The sequence below is a fragment of the Convolutriloba macropyga genome, chromosome 14, assembly GCF_964194025.1.
Source record: "Convolutriloba macropyga chromosome 14, txConMacr16.3, whole genome shotgun sequence".
Classification (NCBI taxonomy): domain Eukaryota; kingdom Metazoa; phylum Xenacoelomorpha; order Acoela; family Convolutidae; genus Convolutriloba; species Convolutriloba macropyga.
The window spans coordinates 23,949,373-23,970,521 of NC_134481.1; the positions used below are offsets into that span (position 1 = coordinate 23,949,373).

Genomic DNA, 21,149 nt, shown 5'->3' on the forward strand with positions numbered 1-21,149 from the left:
AGCAGCTAACAATACCAGTTACCTCAAGACACTTTTGGAGCGACAGTGAAGCTGTCCTTACCTGGATCAAAAGCAAAGACGAATTGAAAACTTTTATTGCAAACAGAGTACAGGAGATCCGCAACAACACAGACGTCTCCAAGTGGCAGCATATCAGCGGAAAAGTCAACCCTGCAGATCATGTCTCCCAAGGAATACCAGCCTGTGATATCAATGTGTTGTGGTTAACGCCTCCAGCTTTCTTAAGTGATCCCGAAAGCCATTGGAAGAACTCCTTGGGTAACAAGGAGGAGACAAACGTCACAATGGAACCATCCAACGATGAATGTATTATCGACGTCAGCAGATTCTCAAAGTGGACGAATTTAATGCGCTCTATGGCTTTTGTCATAAGGTTCATAAAGAATCTCAGATCGAAACAAAGAGGCAAACTAGAACTCGACGACATTAACGAAGCCCGAATTTATCTCTTCAGAAACTCGCAAGAAGTCCTTCAAAGAAGTCCTTCAAAGACGCCATCAAAGACATGAAACAACACAGGCCTTTGTCAAAGATCGTCTGCTCTGTTTGTCCCCTTTCTTCGAAAGTGGACTTCTTCGCGTTGGTGGCAGAACAAAACGAAGCTTGCTACCCTTTGACGCCAAGCACCCCATCATCCTGGACTCTAAAGAGCACAGCATTCAACTCTACATACAGAAATGCCACGAAATTTGTATGCACATTGGAGTGGAATACACTCGCAACTACATACAACAGAGAAGCCACATTCTTGGAATCAGACTCTTCCTGAGAAGTTTGGCCTTCAAATGTTTCGACTGTCGCCGCTTCCGAGCACAAGGACTACAGCCACCGATGGCAGACTTGCCAGACAATCGTTTCCAGGAAACACAGTCACCAGTCGTCTTCACCAATGTCGGCGTGGACTACCTTGGACCTTTTGCCGTCGTTCATCGTGTTACAGAAGTGAAGACCTACATCTGCCTATTTACTTGCTTGGTTACAAGAGCAATTCACCTGGAAGTTGCAGAGGACCTCAGCACAGACAAGTGTTTGACAGCAATCCGACGCTTCATCGCTCGACGCGGCCAACCGCGGTTGTTCCTGTCGGACAACGGATCCAACTTCCTGGGAGCAAGAAAGCAGATCAGAAGAAGACCACTGATGTTGGACCACGACTACATCAAAGATCAGCTACTGAATCAGTCTGTCGAATGGAAGCTCAACCCTCCTTCTGCTCCTCACTTCGGTGGGGTGTGGGAGAGACTCGTTCAGTGTGTCAAACAAGCTCTTCTCTTGAACCTCGGCTCCGCAAAACTCACCCCAGATGTCTTTGCCACGATCGTCAGTGAAGCCGAGTGTCTTGTCAACTCGCGTCCACTCACTCACGTGAGAAGCAACCACGAAGACGACAACCCACTTACACCAAACCACTTCTTGCTTGGAAGACCCTTCTGCAATGTTCCTGGAGCCGTTTTCAACGAGACACTTACCTTGAAGAGTTCGGCGTGGACACAGGTGAAGCAGAGACTTCAGCAGATTTGGAAGAGGCTGCTAACCGAGTATGTTCCTTCGCTGAACAAACGACAGAAGTGGACGTCTCGTGAAGCAGCTTTGGAAGTGGATGATGTTGTCTGGCTTCTTGAAGAGTTTACACCAAGAGGAATCTGGCCGCTGGGACGAGTCACACGGACTTTCACCGGCCCCGACAACATAGCTAGGTCATGTGAGGTTAAGACCGCTTTAGGCAAATTAAACAGACCAGCAGTAAAACTTGCATGTCTACCCCAAACCCACAACCAGGTTAGGGTTAGGTTTTGTGGGCCCGGAGGATGTTAATGCTAGAGATTAACTTCTTACGTTTATTGTGTTTTACCGCCTTTTGTAAGTTGATTTGTTTCCAAAAGTTGTAACAAGTAAAGTCACGATGATGAAATGTTGTAAAACCGGAAATGATACTCTTGCTTGAATTGTGTAACCTGAAACAAAGCATGAGCAACCATACTAATTGAAACTTAAAGCTAAGACTCAAGACAGGTAACGACATATCACCCTTCCCAATGCGGACCAGCGGAATCATGGTGTTATCAGCGGATACATTTTGAATTAACTCAGAAACGGCTGTTTTTACTGCTCCTTCTCATAAGAGAGTTCTGGAGCGGAAAATTTCGTCGGTTTTTCGACCTAAAACAATCATAATCCGAAATACATTTTTTTTGACATATTGAATTTTGATATTGATATTTGGTGCAAATTTGGTGACATATTGATATTTGGTGCAGAAACATCTATATCCGTTACATTTGAACTTAAACGGTCAGCATCATCAACGATAGTTTTGGTCTCATTGCGAATTTCGACCTAAAGTTATAGTGCTGTTGGATAGATGTATTTTGACAAATTTTTTTACTTTTTTTACAATTTTTCTTTCTTTCTAGGTTAATTAACAACTAGAACAGTTTCCTATTTAAAGTAAAATATTGAAAGCTCAAATTTACGTAAAAATGAGGCCCAACGATCAGGCTCGACGTTTTCAAAGAAAATTTTATGGTTTTTAGATGAATTCAATTTAAATGATTTGTCTTTTGTCCGTTTCTTTTTGCAGTCTCATGACTGCGTATCGCAAAAAAGGGTCAGTTGGCTTCCTTAAATGATACAAGTGAAACCATATAAAGCTTTTAGTTGACAACTAATTGCTCTTAAAACTATGAAAATATTTGTTTTGCCATGTATTTTAAAAAATCGCTTTGTCTCAGTAAACACAGGTTGCATTTTGTTTCAAGAAATTAGGGATTAAATCAGTCTAATGGGCTTTACAAGAAATCACAGTTGATAACATTGATTTTATACTTTGAGTGAATGGCATATAGTTATAAAGGCTCCAAAAATTTGCAAAATTTTAAGCAATTTTCATTCTGCCTACTTTTGTCGTCTTTTTTGTCGTATTAAATACTAGATGAGTAACTTCCTCTAGAGATATGAAGGAAGAAAATTCAATGATTTCAGTTGATAGATCGTTCAAACTCCGCCTATTCTTTTTCTTTTTGACAACTTTTATCTCAACTTTTACCAATTTATTGACAAGTCCTATCCATCAGATGTCATTACCCGGTTTTATGGCTTTATAACCAGATAGTTTCATATTTTTAAAGTTCTCGATACTTGTTAATGATCGTGTTTCGTTTTTTAATTTTTTTTACGAAGACACTCTATAAAGAGGGCCCATCGATGTATGAACACTCATAATCTTTCGAGGTAATAGCTAATGGTGTTAATGTTCTCAGCACTGTGTTTATGCAACTTTTCAAGGAATTCTTTAGTCTGCCTGTATTTGCTGTTAATTGTTAGGGGTTCGCCTCTTCTGAAAGGTTTAAGTGGCTTCCTTCGGGGTTGAAATTTGTTCTACCCAGAATTTGCTAGTTCAAAGTTTATGGTTGTTTTAATTTTTGAAAGTATTTGGTTTGACAAGAGTGAACTTTTGCCATTTTATCATACGTTTGTCAATTGATAGTATAGTCTCATTAAGCTGGGGTTGCGCCATTGTATTAGAGAAAAAAATTGATCGTATTAATGGATGTTTTCCGATTGTTTTTGTGGCTCTGATACTTCTAGCTTTCAGAGTTTTGCGCTCTCTTGATATTTGCGTTTTTTGTCACATTACAACATTAATGATGGTTCCTATTGGCTTTGATAATTAAAAAAATTGAAAATGTTCAACAGCTTTAATTAATAGCTCATTGTTTTACCGGCTGTGACACCGTTTTGTCCCAATATTTTGAGTTGTCGCTTTTGTAGTCTTATGACACAATCTGGAAAAAAGACAGGTCTTAGTGATTTTCTATGGAGGATAAGGGAACCTACTTCATAATTTGTTGATAACTTCTGATTTCATGCTTTGAAAAGAAAATTTTTCAAAAAATAGACATTTAAAACTTTGACCATTTGTTTTTTTTGGCAAAATGACCTAGTCTCAATCAAGACCGGTGTCATGTTTTCTGAAGAAGTACATTTTTTTAAAGATAATTTTTATACTTTCAACTTATGCACTATCTAAAGCAAATAGGATTTTGGTTCTGGTTTCATCTAGTGCCATTTTGACTTCAATATTAAATTTTCGTACAAGATTTTGGTTTTTGGTCCTAAATGACGTTTTTTAAATGGATTTGTTGTGTTTTGTCTCCTAATCTCATCAATGGCAGGTCTCACAATTTCTCCATATTGGCATTATTTGATAAATTGTTTCACTAATGACTAGTCCGATTGGCTCCGAAGGAGTTACACAATCTATCTATCTATTATATTTGTAATGACTTTGCCTCGCTTTATTTTTGCTTTTGTAGATTTGTTACCGAGTAGCTATTAAGACAATTCCCAACTGCTTTGAAGTGAATTACAAGTTAATTTTGTAGTTTAGGTTTTATCTGATGCTATTTGATTTAATTTATTTGATTTTTTAATTTGTTTAGTGGTTTTTTGTTTTAAAATTGTTTTTTTTCTCATTTACCAACCATTTTTTTGTGTTATTTTTTGAAAAAAAATTTTCTCATCATCATTTTGTAGACAACTAAATTTAAAATGTGGAGAGGGATCCGAACATTGTGTTCAAACTCACGTTCCTAGCCTTATTAAAAAGTTTAAGGCGTGCGTCATTCTTCCTTCATCTTTCCTGCTCAGCAGAAATGAATTTATTGTTCAATTGGCCGCCTTAGGAACTTTGTGATTGATTTGATTATTGAATTAATAAAGGATTACAATGGTTTAGTATAAATTAATCCGTTTTCAGTTTCGAGTTCTGTTAAATTGACTGTTCTTCATGATTTCGGATGTTGTTATGGCTGAAAACTTGCAATCACTTTTCTTAACAATGTCGAATCAGTATCGGGCACAGATGGTAAATAGTGAACATATGGCAAAAAATCCACTGGGCATCAATGTTGTTGACATCGCCGGCCCCATTTGCAGGGTTGCAAAGAGTAGTCGGCTTCCGTAAAGACGAAGCTTTATTAGGTAGAAACTTTGTAGCCAATAAATAATTTTCAAGAAAATAACTGAGGTGAGAAAAAGATGAATACAAGAGATAACAAAGCAAATCATTTTAAAATCGGCGTTTCTAACTGACGGAGCGGTTAAAGGCAAAAAATTGTAATACCTGAAAATTCCGACACAAGCGAAAAGGGCTAAAGCGGAGGTTGCTGCGGTGTAGCAACTTTCTACACAGCGCGAAAACAAGATTCCCACCTGTTGCGGCCTGTACCTACCTGTACCTATCCGTACCTACCTGTAACTGATTATTACCACTCAAGAGTGACGGACCTTTTAATGTACTAGATTTTTCAAACAGTTTGTTGATCAACAATTAAGTAATGTGACTTCACATTAACGATAGTGTAGATTTCTGCAGGAAGAATTTATGGAAGCTGACTGCTAAAATGACGTGGATTTGTCCGTTGAATGTGATTGTAGTTTACTCTACAGAAATTTTACTTAGCTTGAGAACGGGGCGGATCTTTTCACCGTATGCAATCTTTATTTTGACTGACCGAACAACTTTATCCGAGCCTGGATACACTTCTGTGGTACGGTTGAACCATATATAGTTCATATTCTGTTGTTTAAGTATAGTATCATTTTAGGTTTGCCCTTGTCTGACTTAAAGTCATAGTTCACATATGTTAAGTTTGCCGCCGACTAATAAGTCAACTTTTCAGTTTTGTTCACATCACCCACTTTTAATTATATTTCATTCCCGTAGCTTTCTTCATCTCAATTCAGTTGTTCTCAATCTACTTAGTTTTGCAATCAGAAGAATCCTATTGGATTCGAGGAGGAATTCCACGTCAGCAGATTTCGACTACGATCGTAACTCTATTGCTAAGCAAAACTAAAAGTGGTAATTCTACTAATTAGTAAAAGCTTGTATTCGTACCTCGAATCCAGTTCTAAAATTATAAAGCGGATTTGTGGCTCAAATACGTACCTCCACAGTCAGAGGTGTCACATGGCGCAGTCAGCAGGCAAAGAACGTGCAGTCCTTGGAATCGAACCCTTTTGGGAGAAACCAACACTAGAACCACCTTTGAGATGGGACCGCTGCCAGATAATGTTGAAGTTGGCTATCATGGCAAAAGACGGCATTTCAATTGAAGCTCTACGCGAAGACCCCGCGAATAAGGTCACCCTACTTTCTGAACCTGTATACGAGGATAATGTTGAAAACAGCACATCACAGAGTGAGAGAGACCGAAAAACCCGAAACGAGCAAATTAAGAACTCGTGGCTAAATCGTTGTCAGAAGATAGAACTCGTAGGTATACTGTGTGGTGACAAACCCTGGGAGTATTGCCATAGCAAAGCTGTCTCTCTGACTTATCTCAGCCTGGGGATGGAGGGTAGACGAATATTTAGTTCTCAAGAACCGACTATCCAAATTGATCGGGTAACAACAAAAGGTCTTTGAGAAAGCCTTGATAAAGTGTTTACTAAACAACGCAATATCACCTTTGACCGGTATAATTTCCTCACCAGGAAACAACCGAAAGGAGAACCTGTAGAAAAGTTCTACGGTTGCCTTCGGGAACTGTCTTTGAATTGCAATTTAGGAAGCAAAGAAGAATCAATTATTCGTGACGTCTTCATAGCAAACATGCAAGATGGTGAAATGCAAAGGGAATTGCTAAAGGAAACAAGAACAGCTAAAAAGGCACTAGAAGTTGTCATGAACATTCAAATGGGCATACAAAACCAGTTAAAAATATCTGGGACCTCTGCTCAGACAACTACGAACGAGATTACAAGTGCATTCGTGAACAATGTACAAGGATCTTGGAATAGATCACGTCCATCAACTAGTCAATTCGCAAAGCCTACAATTTGTTCAAACTGTGGTTATGGATGGTCAACCACACATCGTCAAAATTGCCCTGCCCGTGGGAAGAATTGTAAAAATTGTGGCATTGCTAATCATTTCGCGAAAGGTTGTCGGAAACCTAACCATCCATACAAACCGAAACCCAGAGTAAACAATGTAGATGATTCTATCACCGAGGCGGCCACAGTGGGAACTTCAGCAACAGCGGCAGAACAAGTCAACCATATAGATAGATTACTCCAAAAACAAGGTATCTACGACGCAAACTACGATTCGGATTACGACGACTATGATAATTGTGTTGCTACGATTTCAATTAATAACGACACTCGAGAGGTCGAACCGGTGAATTTAGACATCTGTGTCGGGAATACCAAGACAAAGGCTTTGGTGGATTCGGGGAGCGCGTGCACTATAATCAATAAAAGTCTCGCAAACACTGTGGTGTCGGAGTGTAAGGAAAGCTTTTGGGTACAGTCACCGGAGATGCATGACCTAAAAACCTTTTCTAATGATATAATCAAGATCATTGGAGTGATTAATACATCAATCAAGTGTAATGATTGGGTGGCTACGTGCGTTGATGTGACAGTGGTGGAAGATGGTCATAGACCCATCATCGGACGAGACCTCTTCCCAAAGCTAGGGTTCTCTCTTACCCAGTTGAAACAAATCGCAAATGTTGATCAAAAGCAATGCTTAATCAAGAAACAGATTGCATTTGATTTTCCCGGTCTTATCACAAGAATCGGTAAATCTTTGAGACATTCAGTTAATTCCACATTTCATAAACATTTTACACCTACACATCAAAAAGGACGGAGAGTCCCAATTAATTTACAACCACTAGTTAATGCGGAACATAAAAAATTACTTGACGAAAAACACATCATAAAATTAAACAGTTGTTCAGATAAAAATTTCATTTCAACTATAGTTATCACGGTTAAAAGAGATAAAACAGTTAAGCTAGCTTTAGATTCCAGAATTTTGAATAAATCTATCCATAAAAACAAATATCAAATGCCGAATATAGATAATTTAATTTACATTGGATTTGAAGTACGCATACAATCGACTTAATTTAGACCCGTAAACGGCCCGGCATTGCAAATTTAATATTATTAGCGGTGAGGGAACGGGTACATATCGTTTCATTACCGGTTTCTACGGACTAACTGACATGCCAGCAGCATTCCAAAAAGTAATGGATTGTACATTAGTTGGACTTAAGAATACCCATTGTTTCTTGGTCGATATTATAATAGTTAGTCGTGGTTCTAAATAAGACCACTTAAAGCTAGTCTACAACTGTTCAAAAAAATTGAACGATGACAATTTAAGAATAAATTTACATAAATATCACTGCGCTAAAACCGAAATTGAATGGTTAGGACACAAATTTACTCAGTCAGGAATCGCACCACTTGAATCAAAAACAGCAGCAATTTTCAATTTATCAGCACCTAAAAATCTAAAACAATTACCCTCATTTCTAGGTTCCGTCCATTATCTAGGGAAATTCATTCCTAATTTATCACAATTATGTCATCCACTTCGGCCATTACTTAAAAAGAACACAAAATTTGTCTGGAATGATGAACATGAAAATCACTTCCAATCAATTAAAAATAAAGTAGCAAATGCAACAGAAAATACACATTATAATCCACACTTGGAAACGCGGATCAAATGCCACGCATCTAGAGCGGGATTAGGAGCAGCATTAGAACAACGTTCACCGACAGGTTGGCATACAGTTGCATTCGCGTCTCGTTTCCTCAACTCAAACGAGGAACGTTGTAGTGTAAATGAACTAGAATTATTAGGGGTTGTGTGGTCCGTAGAATTTTTCAAATAATATTTATTTGGCAAATCATTCACAATCATCACAGATACAACGATCTTGGAATAGATCACGTCCATCAACTAGTCAATTCGCAAAGCCTACAATTTGTTCAAACTGTGGTTATGGATGGTCAACCACACATCGTCAAAATTGCCCTGCCCGTGGGAAGAATTGTAAAAATTGTGGCATTGCTAATCATTTCGCGAAAGGTTGTCGAAAACCAAACCATCCATACAAACCGAAACCCAGAGTAAACAATGTAGATGATTCTATCACCGAGGCGGCCACAGTGGGTACTTCAGCAACAGCGGCAGAACAAGTCAACCATATAGATAGATTACTCCAAAAACAAGGTATTTACGACGCAAACTACGATTCGGATTACGACGACTATGATAATTGTTTTGCTACGATTTCAATTAATAACGACACTCGAGAGGTCGAACCGGTGAATTTAGACATCTGTGTCGGGAATACCAAGACAAAGGCTTTGGTGGATTCGGGGAGCGTGTGCACTATAATCAATAAAAGTCTCGCAAACACTGTGTTGTCGGAGTGTAAGGAAAGCTTTTGGGTACAGTCACCGGAGATGCATGACCTAAAAACCTTTTCTAATGATATAATCAAGATCATTGGAGTGATTAATACATCAATCAAGTGTAATGATTGGGTGGCTACGTGCGTTGATGTGACAGTGGTGGAAGATGGTCATTGACCCATCATCGGACGAGACCTCTTCCCAAAGCTAGGGTTCTCTCTTACCCAGTTGAAACAAATCGCAAATGTTGATCAAAAGCAATGCTTAATCAAGAAACAGATTGCATTTGATTTTCCCGGTCTTATCACAAGAATCGGTAAATCTTTGAGACATTCAGTTAATTCCACATTTGATAAACATTTTACACCTACACATCAAAAAGGACGGAGAGTCCCAATTAATTTACAACCATTAGTTAATGCGGAACATAAAAAATTACTTGACGAAAAACACATCATAAAATTAAACAGTTGTTCAGATAAAAATTGCAAATTTAATATTATTAGCGGTGAGGGAACGGGTACATATCGTTTCATTACCGGTTTCTACGGACTAACTGACATGCCAGCAGCATTCCAAAAAGTAATGGATTGTACATTAGTTGGACTTAAGAATACCCATTGTTTCTTGGTCGATATTATAATAGTTAGTCGTGGTTCTAAAGAAGACCACTTAAAGCTAGTCTACAACTGTTTAAAAAAATTGAACGATGACAATTTAAGAATAAATTTAACTAAATATCACTGCGCTAAAACCGAAATTGAATGGTTAGTACACAAATTTACTCAGTCAGGAATCGCACCACTTGAATCAAAAACAGCAGCAATTTTAAATTTATCAGCACCTAAAAATCTAAAACAATTACCCTCATTTCTAGGTTCCGTCCATTATCTAGGGAAATTCATTCCTAATTTATCACAATTATGTCATCCACTTCGGCCATTACTTAAAAAGAACACAAAATTTGTCTGGAATGATGAACATGAAAATCACTTCCAATCAATTAAAAATAAAGTAGCAAATGCAACAGAAAATACACATTATAATCCACACTTGGAAACGCGGATCAAATGCGACGCATCTAGAGCGGGATTAGGAGCAGCATTAGAACAACGTTCACCGACAGGTTGGCATACAGTTGCATTCGCGTCTCGTTTCCTCAACTCAAACGAGGAACGTTATAGTGTAAATGAACTAGAATTATTAGGGGTTGTGTGGTCCGTAGAATACTTCAAATATTACTTATTTGGCAAATCATTCACAATCATCACAGACCATCGAGCACTACTTTCAATTATGAAAGAACACTGGTCTAACAAATCATATAATAGTCGTTTAACCCGTTGGGTAGATCGTCTTTTACTCTTTGATTTTAACATTGAACACATACCAGGCGCAAAAATGAGGCTGGTAGATTATATTTCCCGCCAACCAAATCAAGAAGCAAAAGTTACAAACAAATACGATGAAGAATTTGCGGTAGCAACAATTACCCGCATTCGTGACGCTATTGCAGCAATTTATGTAAATACCACACAGCAAAACTGTCAATCACAGCACTTTTGCAGCGTCAATCACGCACATTCCACACGTGCCTCACATCCTCACCCAACAAACTATTCCAATTTGCTTTCTTCCATTAATCGTAATACCACTCAGTTGCTTCTCGAGAACTCTGCAAACGCAGCTCAAATCCATTCAATTCAAATTCAAATTCACACTCAAGGCCGTCCTCACCAGTAAGGACGCGGTTCTTAGAGAAGTGCGAGACTGCATCTTACAAAATGACCCGCAACGGTGTAGGGAGGTGAACCCCTACTTGTTTTCCTACTGGAGGGACTTCACGTACGGTCAGTTTGTGTATGTGTGGACGAACGTGTGGCAATTCCACACTCCATCCAAGATGCCGTGCTCGAAAGTTACATCTAACGCACCCTTGGACAGCATGCGTTCTGGCCGTATATGCACCTTGAAATTCTCAACAAGGCTGCCCAGTGCAAGCCTTGTACTGATATTGGTAAGAATCTCAAACCCGTTCTTCCGGCGTCGAAATGGAAGCCTTTATTAAATTGTTCAGAACCAAATGAAGAAATACAAATTGATTTCGGCGGCTCCATTACGAATGAAAAAGATCAAGATATTTATTTTCTTGCATGCATTGACCGTTTTTCCAAATATCCTACTGTAGAAGTCATTGATAAAGCTAACGAACCTAATGTAATTAAATTTTTAGATGAGTACATTCAAATACACGGTGTTCCCCGAAATTTTAGGTTAGATCGAGTACGTTGTTTAATTGGATATAAAGTTCAGAATTTCTGCAAACAAAATAAAATTAACATAATCACGCTCCTGCTAATGAATATAGAGCTATTGGATTAGTAGAGCGTTTGATACAAACTATTAAACGACGCTTAAGCTGCATGAAATTAGATAGTAGAAATAACACATTCACAATTAAAGAAGCAATAAGGTCAATTGTCTATCAATTACGTATATGCAAACCAAAGACAACAACAAATGTAACACCTTTCCAAGCACATTTTGGACGGAAGCCAAATACACCACTTAGTAATATTAGCACAATACCAAAACCATCAAATTTATCATATGAAAACATTCTTCACCACTATTTAGACGCTGATATTGTTCCTGTGGAGGACTACCTTGATGAAAACGGATGGGTGACCGGTGACCGCAGCGACATACTAATCGAAGAGGCGATGCAAAAGGCTCAAGTGGACGCTGGGCGTAGATATAATGGAGACACGAACAGATCGGTATCCCGGTTCATCATGCATCCAAACCTCAATAACCCAATTTTGCGGTCGGAAAAGTCGCTGGAAATCAAACTGGCACGCAAAGTGTCCAAGAGAGATCTTCGTGGCCTATGGGAAACATTGGTCCCGGGCAGTACGGTTGTCAGAACTTCTGACACGAGAACAGTCATTAAGGAACCCGGACTCCCTGAGGTACGTGTGAGGAACAGCGATATTGCCAAATTCGGCACTCGTGCTGAACGTAATACAGAGATATGGCAATACGCTCAAAGACGTCCTCTTCCCTATGAGAAGACCACGGAAGAAAAACTTGCTCAACACAAAAAAGATCTTAAAAAGAAGTATCGTGGGGAGATCAAAATTCGCCATAGACCTACCCAGTCTGATGCGGTCTCAGGAGTTTCATCGGCCAATAGCAATATATCGAAGGCCATGTCTTCGCGCAAACCAAAGAAGCCGCAACCGGGAAGTAATCGCTCAAGAAAATCGTCCACCACTTTAAATACATTCAATGCATCCTCTGTTACTGCGTCATCGGTCACCTCGTCAACCGCTTCGCCGTCTACACCGAAAACCAAAAGAAATCGAAGAGCTCCAGATTATTTTGGTTTCGAGAACTCAGTCTGTTCCATTAGCGATGACTCTGCCCCTGCACCCAAAAGACAAAAGACCGCAAATCCCTTTATTGAAACAAAAATCCAGGAAGAGGCGTCACAGCCTCCTGCAACAGAGACAGATTTTGAGCTACCAGTAGTGAGTCCTCCTGCACCTCTTCCTGTCGGAACGTGGTCTCCGGAGAGTTACGAATACGACGATTATGCTAGGGAGATTAGCGTGAGCGTCTTTGACGCCGAAAACCTATTTTGAAAACTGAGTAAACTATTGTTCAAAACTAATTCCTTCATTGCATCTCAATTTTATTTCATTCAATTAGCAGCTATTTAATGTAAATCTGGATTCGCAGTACCATTGTGCAGATTTTCTGTTCAAGATCATTATTTATTTGTGAACGTGTTTAGTTTACAATTGCTAAATTAAATTTGGTTTCTTAGCAGTAAATCGTAACCATTCAATCTGTTAGGGATTCGCACCATAATTGTGCAATAATTTGTGCTTTGTATTTACGATTAAACGTAAAGTAATTTTGCTAGCATAAGTCCCACAATTCCACTGTAATTTTCTGTTGGTTGATGCTGCTCTCATTAATTTACTAATTATACTAACCAGTACATATGTTATTAATAAAATAAATTTTACACTGTTGCAGTTTAAAATTTAATTAGAGCCGAGGATATGTGGTACGGTTGTGCCATATTAAGTTCATATTCTGTTGTTTAAGTATAGTATCATTTTAAGTTTGCCCTTGTCTGACTTCAAGTCATAGTTCACAAATGTTAAGTTTGCCGCCGACTAATAAGTCAACTTTTCAGTTTTGTTCACATCACCCACTTTCAATTATATTTCATTCCCGTAGCTTTCTTCATCTCAATTCAGTTGTTCTCAATCTACTTAGTTTTGCAATCAGCAGAATCCTATTGGATTCGAGGAGGATTTCCACGTCAGCAGATTTCGACTACGATCGTAACTCTATTGCTAAGCAAAACTAAAAGTGGTAATTCCACAAATTAGTAAGAGCTTGTATTCGTACCTCGAATCGAGTTCTAAAATTATAAAGCGGATTTGTGGCTCATATACGTACCTCCACAGTCAGAGGTATCACAACTTCTATTACCTTTGCTAGAGGCCAGAGACCACGAGGTGTGAAATCTTCCAAAATCCAGACTAAGTCGTGAACTTTTAAGTTCTGATTTACTTTATGCCATTTAGAGCGTTTCTTCTGGTTAGGGAGATACTCTCTAAGAAATCAGTTCCAAAAATGTTGGGCTAGAATTTGTGATGTTTTCCAAGATTTAGTAACTGCTACTTTGCTTTGAGAGAAGGCTCCCGAAGGGAGAGTGATTGAGGGTCCACCCAAAAGGAAATGATTTGGCGTTAAAGGTAGTGGATCGTTTATATCGCTAGAAACATTCGTCAATGGTCGCGAATTCATGTTGGACTCAATTTCACAAGTGAATGTCGACAGCGTTTCGTCTGTTAGCGATCTTGAGCCAATGAATTTTTAGAGGGAGAGTTTGAAAACTTGAACTAACCTATCCCAGCTGCCGCCAAAATGCGGAGCCGGAGGGGGGTTAAATTTCCAATTGATTTCTATGTCTAAGATGTGGAGCTTAGATGCAAATTCTCGCGAGGATCTGAGAGCTTCTATTCCTTTTCTCAATTCGGAACAAGAGCCGACAAAAGATTTTCGGTTGTCAGAATAAAATATTTTTGGTTTTCCGCGGCGACTAATGAATCTGCGGATGCAACTCATTGTAGAATCTGTAGAAAGACTTTCCGAATTTTCCAAATGAACGGTCTTACAACTAAGCATGAAAATAGAAGGATATAACGGGTAGCAAAGTTACCACACTGTTTTATAGGAAAAGGACCTATGAAGTCCAGACCTGATGTTGCAAACGCAAAGTGATTTTGGAGCGCTAAACGTTCACTGGGCAGATCTGACATCTGAGGTGGATTAATTTCTTGAGCCATTCTTCGGCAAGGAATGCACTGACGTATTGTTCGTCTAGCAACAGCTCGGCATTTCAGAATCCAATAGTATTCCATTAGAAAGGATTGTGTTTGTTCAACACCAGAGTGACTATTCACTACATGAGTGTTCTTGATGAGGAGCTTAACGATTGGGTTAACCCCGTCTAAAATTAACGGATGGCGAGCAGTTTCTAAGACCATTGCCTTAGACAGCCGACTTTTGGCGCGGAGTTCATTCCTTGGGTTTATCCTTCCCATGTTATGTTCATTTCATGTGGCTCAGATCTTCGGTGATCGAGGTGTTGAGGTTGAGAAGTGTAAGATGAAAGCCTAAATCAAAACCAAGATAACGTGATCAACAAGATGCTGCTGGGTTTTTTAAAGGGAAATTATGCATCTCATTTAGGGAAATTTTGCTTCTCATTCGGATGAAAAAAGGCCAATTTACATTCAACTTTATCCTTTTGCCCTCTAGTGCCCGCCTATAAATGATATTTCTACACCCTCAGAGTACTGTTTTACGTCTAGGTTTACAAACACTGGCCCATATTCTTTTCAGGCATTATTTCAACATTTTCAGTACTCTTTTTCAATTACAGATTCGAGGGCGTGGGAGGGACCATCAGACGTCGACTTAGTTCAGTTGTAATGACCGGTCAGCCACCAATGAAGAATCCAGCAGCAACTGCAGCCACCTCCAATTTGGATCCCATTCCAGATGACGAATATGAAATAGAAGGCGAAGGAAAGCCGACCGAATCCACCGACAAGGAGCAAGCATCTGCAGAAGACGAGGAATCAAAATAAACGTAATTTTTAAAGTAATCGTAATACTTTGGAGTTTGAGAAGTTTTATTTATTTACATGCGCAATTTGTATTTAGATAAAAAATGTTTTTACCGAAGTTGTAAATTGAACTTCAAAGCAACTGGTAGAATTCAGTGATGAAATGAACCAGACAATTAAAAAAACTAGCCTCTATAAAAGTGAGGGTATATAACGCAAACTTAAGAAAATGTACAAATAAACCAATTTAAATGCGCGGCAGATTTACCTATCTTTTGGCAAATAGAATTATCTAAGTTTTAATAATAGCTTAACTGACAAAGTTACTCATGATGATCAAGCGTGTCTGCCAACACGCATGTCGAGCATGGGCATAAAAGAATCTGGAGCAAGGCACGGCGGCCCATTTTAATTCTGTATTAGCATCAAATTTTTTGGTTTATAGAATCACTAATCAACGTCCAGCAGAAAATCAAGCTTTCACTGATCTGGTGTAAACTTGAAACAGTCTTTCGCCACATACACAAGACGCACTCAAGCTTTAGATCGCCAGTTTGACAATTTGAAGTAACGTTAAATTTCTGCCACAAGGCGAGACTCATATCCTTATGTTTGCCCGAGTCGGCGCCTGGTACCTACCACAACAACGCACTAAATCAGCTAGACACTATTTTTATGCATTCCTAAAAGAATAAATTAATTCAGCAAAAATAAACAATAAAATGTTTGAGCCGAATATAATTTAGGAAATGTGATGCATGAGAATATCACTCAAACTCTACCGAGATTTTTTGCCAAATTTGCAGTTGACCGGCGAACAGTATTATAACATACAACACAAAGCAACCTACAACAATTATAATAGTTTCAAACGCCATCGATGTCAGATTTTGAGAAATTTTGTGAATTTCATTAAAACAGCGTCAGCATAACATTGAAAAAGTCGAATCCTTTAGCAACAGCAGAATAAGCTATGCAACGAGTTAATGTCTTATGTTCCTTAAAGAAAGCAGTGTGGATTGTCCTAAATACCTCTTTTTGTCAAAGCGCTGCATTTTTGGAGTCTCTTGTTGGCACTGTTGAAATTCGAACAAAGGTGACATCGTTTTTTCAAAATTATGTATTCTTGAATGCAGTTCAATATATCAAATAGCTTTCTGGGTAAAATTTGTGTTGCCTGGTCTTAGGAACTTCACAGGCATCAACCTTCCCAAGATTTCGAGATTTTCCGTTTTTTGTGAATTGAATTGTTTTAGCTGATTAAAACTGAGATGTGCGCCTTAAAAATATTTATCGATTACAAATTATTTTCTATTTTACTTTCACATGAACAGGGGTTATCTGATTTTTCTCAGCAGCTGAGATTGTTGTACAATAACAGCACTCTTTCACTTTGATTATTGAAATCAATTTTCTTATTTGAAACCGATGTTCTTATTTGAAATCGGAAATAAATAAACTTTCTTCAGCATTTCAATTCGCTTGACGTGGAGACTCAATTTTGTTGCGTTCTTCACCAGATAATAGGCTTTGAAACTCCTTTTTGGATACCTTGCAACAATCTCAGGAAACAGAAACTTGAAATCTGTACATCGTCATGAGTAGGAAACGAGAACATTATTTAGAGCCACGAAACGGAGTGAAGCCATTACTAGCCACATGACAATTATTTACGTCACCAAAGTTTGCTAATTATTAACTCTCGTAGGATTAATTTTTGTGGCTATGTCATAGTGTTGTTGGTAAAGAAAATAACAGCTGTAAACGATGTCCAAGTATTTCTGCCTTTTCGTCAATTCCTCGCCAAATCGCCTACACTCGGCTTTTTTACTACGCCAAACGATCAGGGGGATCTTCCACAAGGATATTTTGGAAACAAGGAAAAATTAATAGGCATCCTTTTTGGGCAGCTATTCACATTACAGCTACTTGGTACAAAGCCCTAAACAGGCGTTTTAAGAAAATTGTATAGTAGTGGAATTGAAGCAAATGGATAGTAACAATAGTAAATTCCGGCCGAAGCATTTACTTGTTAAATTTTCATTCAAAAATATCTGAAAAAGCAGAGTACCTTGGCCCAATTTTTGTTTCGATAAAGCAAGTATTCAAAAAATGCTTTAGAGCGAAAAATGGTGCTCACCTCACCGTATTGGTATCGAAGACATAAAAAATCTAACAAGTTACGAAACAATTTTCCGACTGCTCAGCGACTGAATGCCTTCGAGCGGTGCCAGTTTATCAAGTAACTGAACACAAAAATCACAAGTCGCAAAAATCGGTCGGTTAGACGAAGATCGCAGAAAAAGAAAAACATAGCCGGCAATTTGTCTAAAAACTTTAATTCGAAAATGGGTGTATAAATAAAAATATTTTTGGGCGCAAAAAGTTTTGACAAGGGAGGGGTTCAAATCTCAATCCTCTGCGTAAGCATCAGCTGCTTTAGCCACTGGGCTATCAGGCCATTTTAACCGTTTATCTGAGCATAAACCGACTAATGTTGGAAGAATTGCTCTCGAACGGCAGGCTGGTGGAAAAACATTTGACCCCGCCGGGATTCGAACCACTGACCTCCCACACCATAATCAGCTTCACTGCCCACTCGACTATCTGCCCCAACCGATTTCATCTCAGCAACAAGCTTTACTTCGCAGTGAGAGCAATAGAGATCACTCAAAAATGAAGAACGAAAGCGTTTAAAAGTCACTTGAAGTCAAAGAATGTTCTCGAAGAAAAACGGTCAAGAGAAAAATTCACATAAAGACCAACACGTTCACAATAATTGCTATGAACTTCGTTCAAGAGCAATTAAAAATCAATTTTTATTTAGCAACAGACCGAATTTCTGAATACGAGCAAATAATTTAGTTCACGCAAAAAGCAAGAAATCAAGAGTGGAAGTCACTTTAAAAGTCAACTGAAATGTCTATAGATGTTCTAAAACAAATCTAAAACCAAAGAGCATCAGACGCAACAAAACACAGCCAATAGAATACCAAAACTTTATTTCAGAAAACGGTCAGCTGAGATAAATCGAAAATGAAAAACTCAAGCTTGAAAAAGTAACAGAATCTTTTAGAACAAAAGCGCAAAAATTGTCCAGCGAAAATTTTGCACAAAAAGACACGTTTACAATATTTGCTTCAAACTTCGTTCGCGAGCAATTAAAATTCTCTCGGTTGGTGGGTGCGGGGGGTAGTCATGTGGTGTGGGGGAGGCAATCAGAGAGGTTTGATAGGTAGCTGGCTGATTTGTAGTTTAGATAGGAAGGCGGGACTTATATAGGATCAAAAATTCTCAACATGACCTTTTCACTTTGAATACAACCATCAGTTCCTAAACTCTATAGATTATAAACTAATCTTCAGTGAAAGTCCAATGTTCGAAAACTGCACGCACGTTCTAAAATAGAAGTCAATGTTCAAAAACCAAAGTCCGAAGTTCAAGTCATGAACAAACTTGCTTCAGCTAAAGAAAACCTTTAGAATAACAATACTACTCTTAGAGTCGTTCAAAACTTTGAGTACCGCAGTATAGCTACGCTCAGCTTACAGCTGTAATTAACGATGCAACTTCGTGTGAGAACAGTTAAACATCGGTTCCAGGTGAAAATAGCTTTAAAAATCTTTACCGTTCCCTTAAGTGTAGTGTGCATTCTCGACTTTCTTAGCTGCGCAATTATCACAAAATTACTCCATTTTTTTAAAAACAATTGAAAATACATTAGCTATTACTTCGTATAAACCCTCCAGCGGCCCATTCTGGATTCATCCAGCTATGTTTTTACAGTACTCTGCGAACCTAAAATTATCGCATCACAAAAGCAAACTAAAGTCAGTCATTGAATACCATCTATCCTACTTCATTGTAATCTTCATGACGTTGTGAGAAAAAATGTATGCAAAACTGTATTTCCGATTCAATTAGGTCAATTTCAGTTAACAGAATAGGCAATAACATTAACTTAAAGTAAATTTATTCTTAAATCTACTTTGATTACATACAATAGAATTTTAGTATCTTTTTTGTTTCTCACACCCCCAGCTTAGTAAGTAAATGCGTCCTCCTGTAACAGGAGGGGGCGGAGGAGGGGGCGTCTGTAACAGAAAAGATCTAGGTGTAATAAGTTTGAGGTTGACTGGTTGCTAATAATTCACAAGATGACATCGTATTCAACGTTCACAATATGACAATATAATGCAAAGAATGTTGCTATTCTCTCCACTCTGCTTCAAATTAGCTGACAATAAGTTCAACCGTAGAGAAGTAGATGAAGAAGGTCTTACTGAAGCCAGTTGATACGTATAAGATGTATGCTCCTCACAAATATACAATCCAACGCCCCTTTCCCCACTTTAATTTGCTCCGGGCTGTCATTTTCGAATCAAACAAAGTTTTGCGTTCCAACGAAATAACGGCCAGCTAACAGACGTAAACTTCCATATGTTATTTATAGTCACGTTGATTTTAACTTGCATTATCCACAGGTGACAAAAGTATCCCAAGTAAATGACAAACAACAGGTACGCAAAGACTGTTTCCCAAAAGTGCATATCTTTGCTTCAAACTAATATTCCCAGGAAACTTGAATTCTCTCGGAAATCCCAACAAAGAACTGATCTCATATTCTGTAAAATAACGGTACGAATCACCGTTGACTGTTTTGACACGCAATATTGATCCCGACTTGCCTATACATCTCGGGTATCCTTTTGTAAAACAAGACGATTCTAAACTATCTTTGTCACAAATGTGAAACTTTTCTACAAATTCTTTACCCTTTAGTATTATATAATTCGTATGAGAATGGCTTAAATTATTGCTGCCATTACCAACAACTGATGAATGAGCCGTGCTTTGAATTGCTACTTGTAAATTCTTATTTAACGTTTCATCTAAAAAGCAACTCAACGGTTTGATTTTAGAATGATATTGATCACAAAATGGGTGGCATTGGTGATATTGGTCTTCTAATTGATTTTGAGGAGCAATTTCATTCGACTCCGATTCTCTTTCCTCGTTAAATTTCTCAACAGGCTTCAGAACCAAGTCCGATATTCTCCCATTGCCTTTAACTTTTAACCGTTTTGCGAGCAAATAATAACGTGGCCTTGAGTTAGGGATTCCAAACTGAAAAGGAGTTAAAATGAATTCTTGCACATCAAATCCTTTCAAAATTAGAACCTCGACCAGAAGTCTCCGAGGGGATGATTTTTCAAAACCCTGAACGTTCTCCATAAGTACAAAAGGAATCGGTTTAGAAGCAGATTGAAAGCGTTCAATTATGAACAACAGCGCTTCGCATCTGAAATCGTCTTCGGCTTTTCCTTGTCCAAGTCTAGTGAAAGGTTGGCAGGGCGGACTCATAGTTAGAATATCAAATTTGGATTCACTAAACCACGTTTCCGGTAATGATTCCACATTTTTGCAAATAGGAGCTGCGCCAAAATTCAAATGATAAACTGAGTTTGCATTCTGATTGTTGTCAACTGCTATAACATCAAACGTGTGCTGATGGATGTTTGAATCGCAATCTTTTTGAAAACTTTTCAATGCGTAATGCATTCCTCCGATTCCCGAAAATAACTCTAGAACTTTCATTGCGATTGAAAACGACAAACATGTATATCTGAAGCAACATTCAGGCTATCAATTCACGCTATGAATCGCAAGCTCAACTTCAACACAGAACACTACGACCATTTTCAATTTTGCTCCGCTAAATCACTTTTTTTTTGAAAA

General features: G+C 38.4%; 3 protein-coding genes across 4 annotated transcripts in view; 1 reads left to right on the plus strand and 2 right to left on the minus strand.

The window, feature by feature from the left end:
* LOC142353712 (ileal sodium/bile acid cotransporter-like) overlaps nt 1-15,528 on the plus strand; it is an 88,656-nt gene extending 73,128 nt beyond the window's left edge. For both annotated transcript variants that reach the window (XM_075406043.1, XM_075406044.1), the window contains exon 8: nt 15,224-15,528. In XM_075406043.1, coding sequence (XP_075262158.1) covers nt 15,224-15,431 — 208 coding nt within the window. In that variant the 3' untranslated portion in view covers nt 15,432-15,528. The remainder of the gene's footprint in view (nt 1-15,223) is intronic.
* The window catches only part of LOC142353713 (importin-8-like), a 371,797-nt gene that overhangs the window by 201,459 nt on the left and 149,189 nt on the right, over nt 1-21,149 (minus strand). The gene's annotated exons all lie outside the window — the stretch shown is intronic.
* Nucleotides 19,319-21,135, minus strand: LOC142353700 (uncharacterized). Its single transcript, XM_075406023.1, has one exon. It carries the CDS (start codon nt 21,006-21,008, stop codon nt 19,875-19,877), a length of 1,134 nt encoding a protein of 377 aa, XP_075262138.1. The 5' UTR covers nt 21,009-21,135; the 3' UTR covers nt 19,319-19,874.

What these genes read in the sequence shown, in the direction of transcription:
- LOC142353700 (XM_075406023.1), bottom strand. Translation starts at nt 21,008, where the DNA reads ATGAAAGTTCTAGAGTTATTTTCGGGAATCGGAGGAATGCATTACGCA.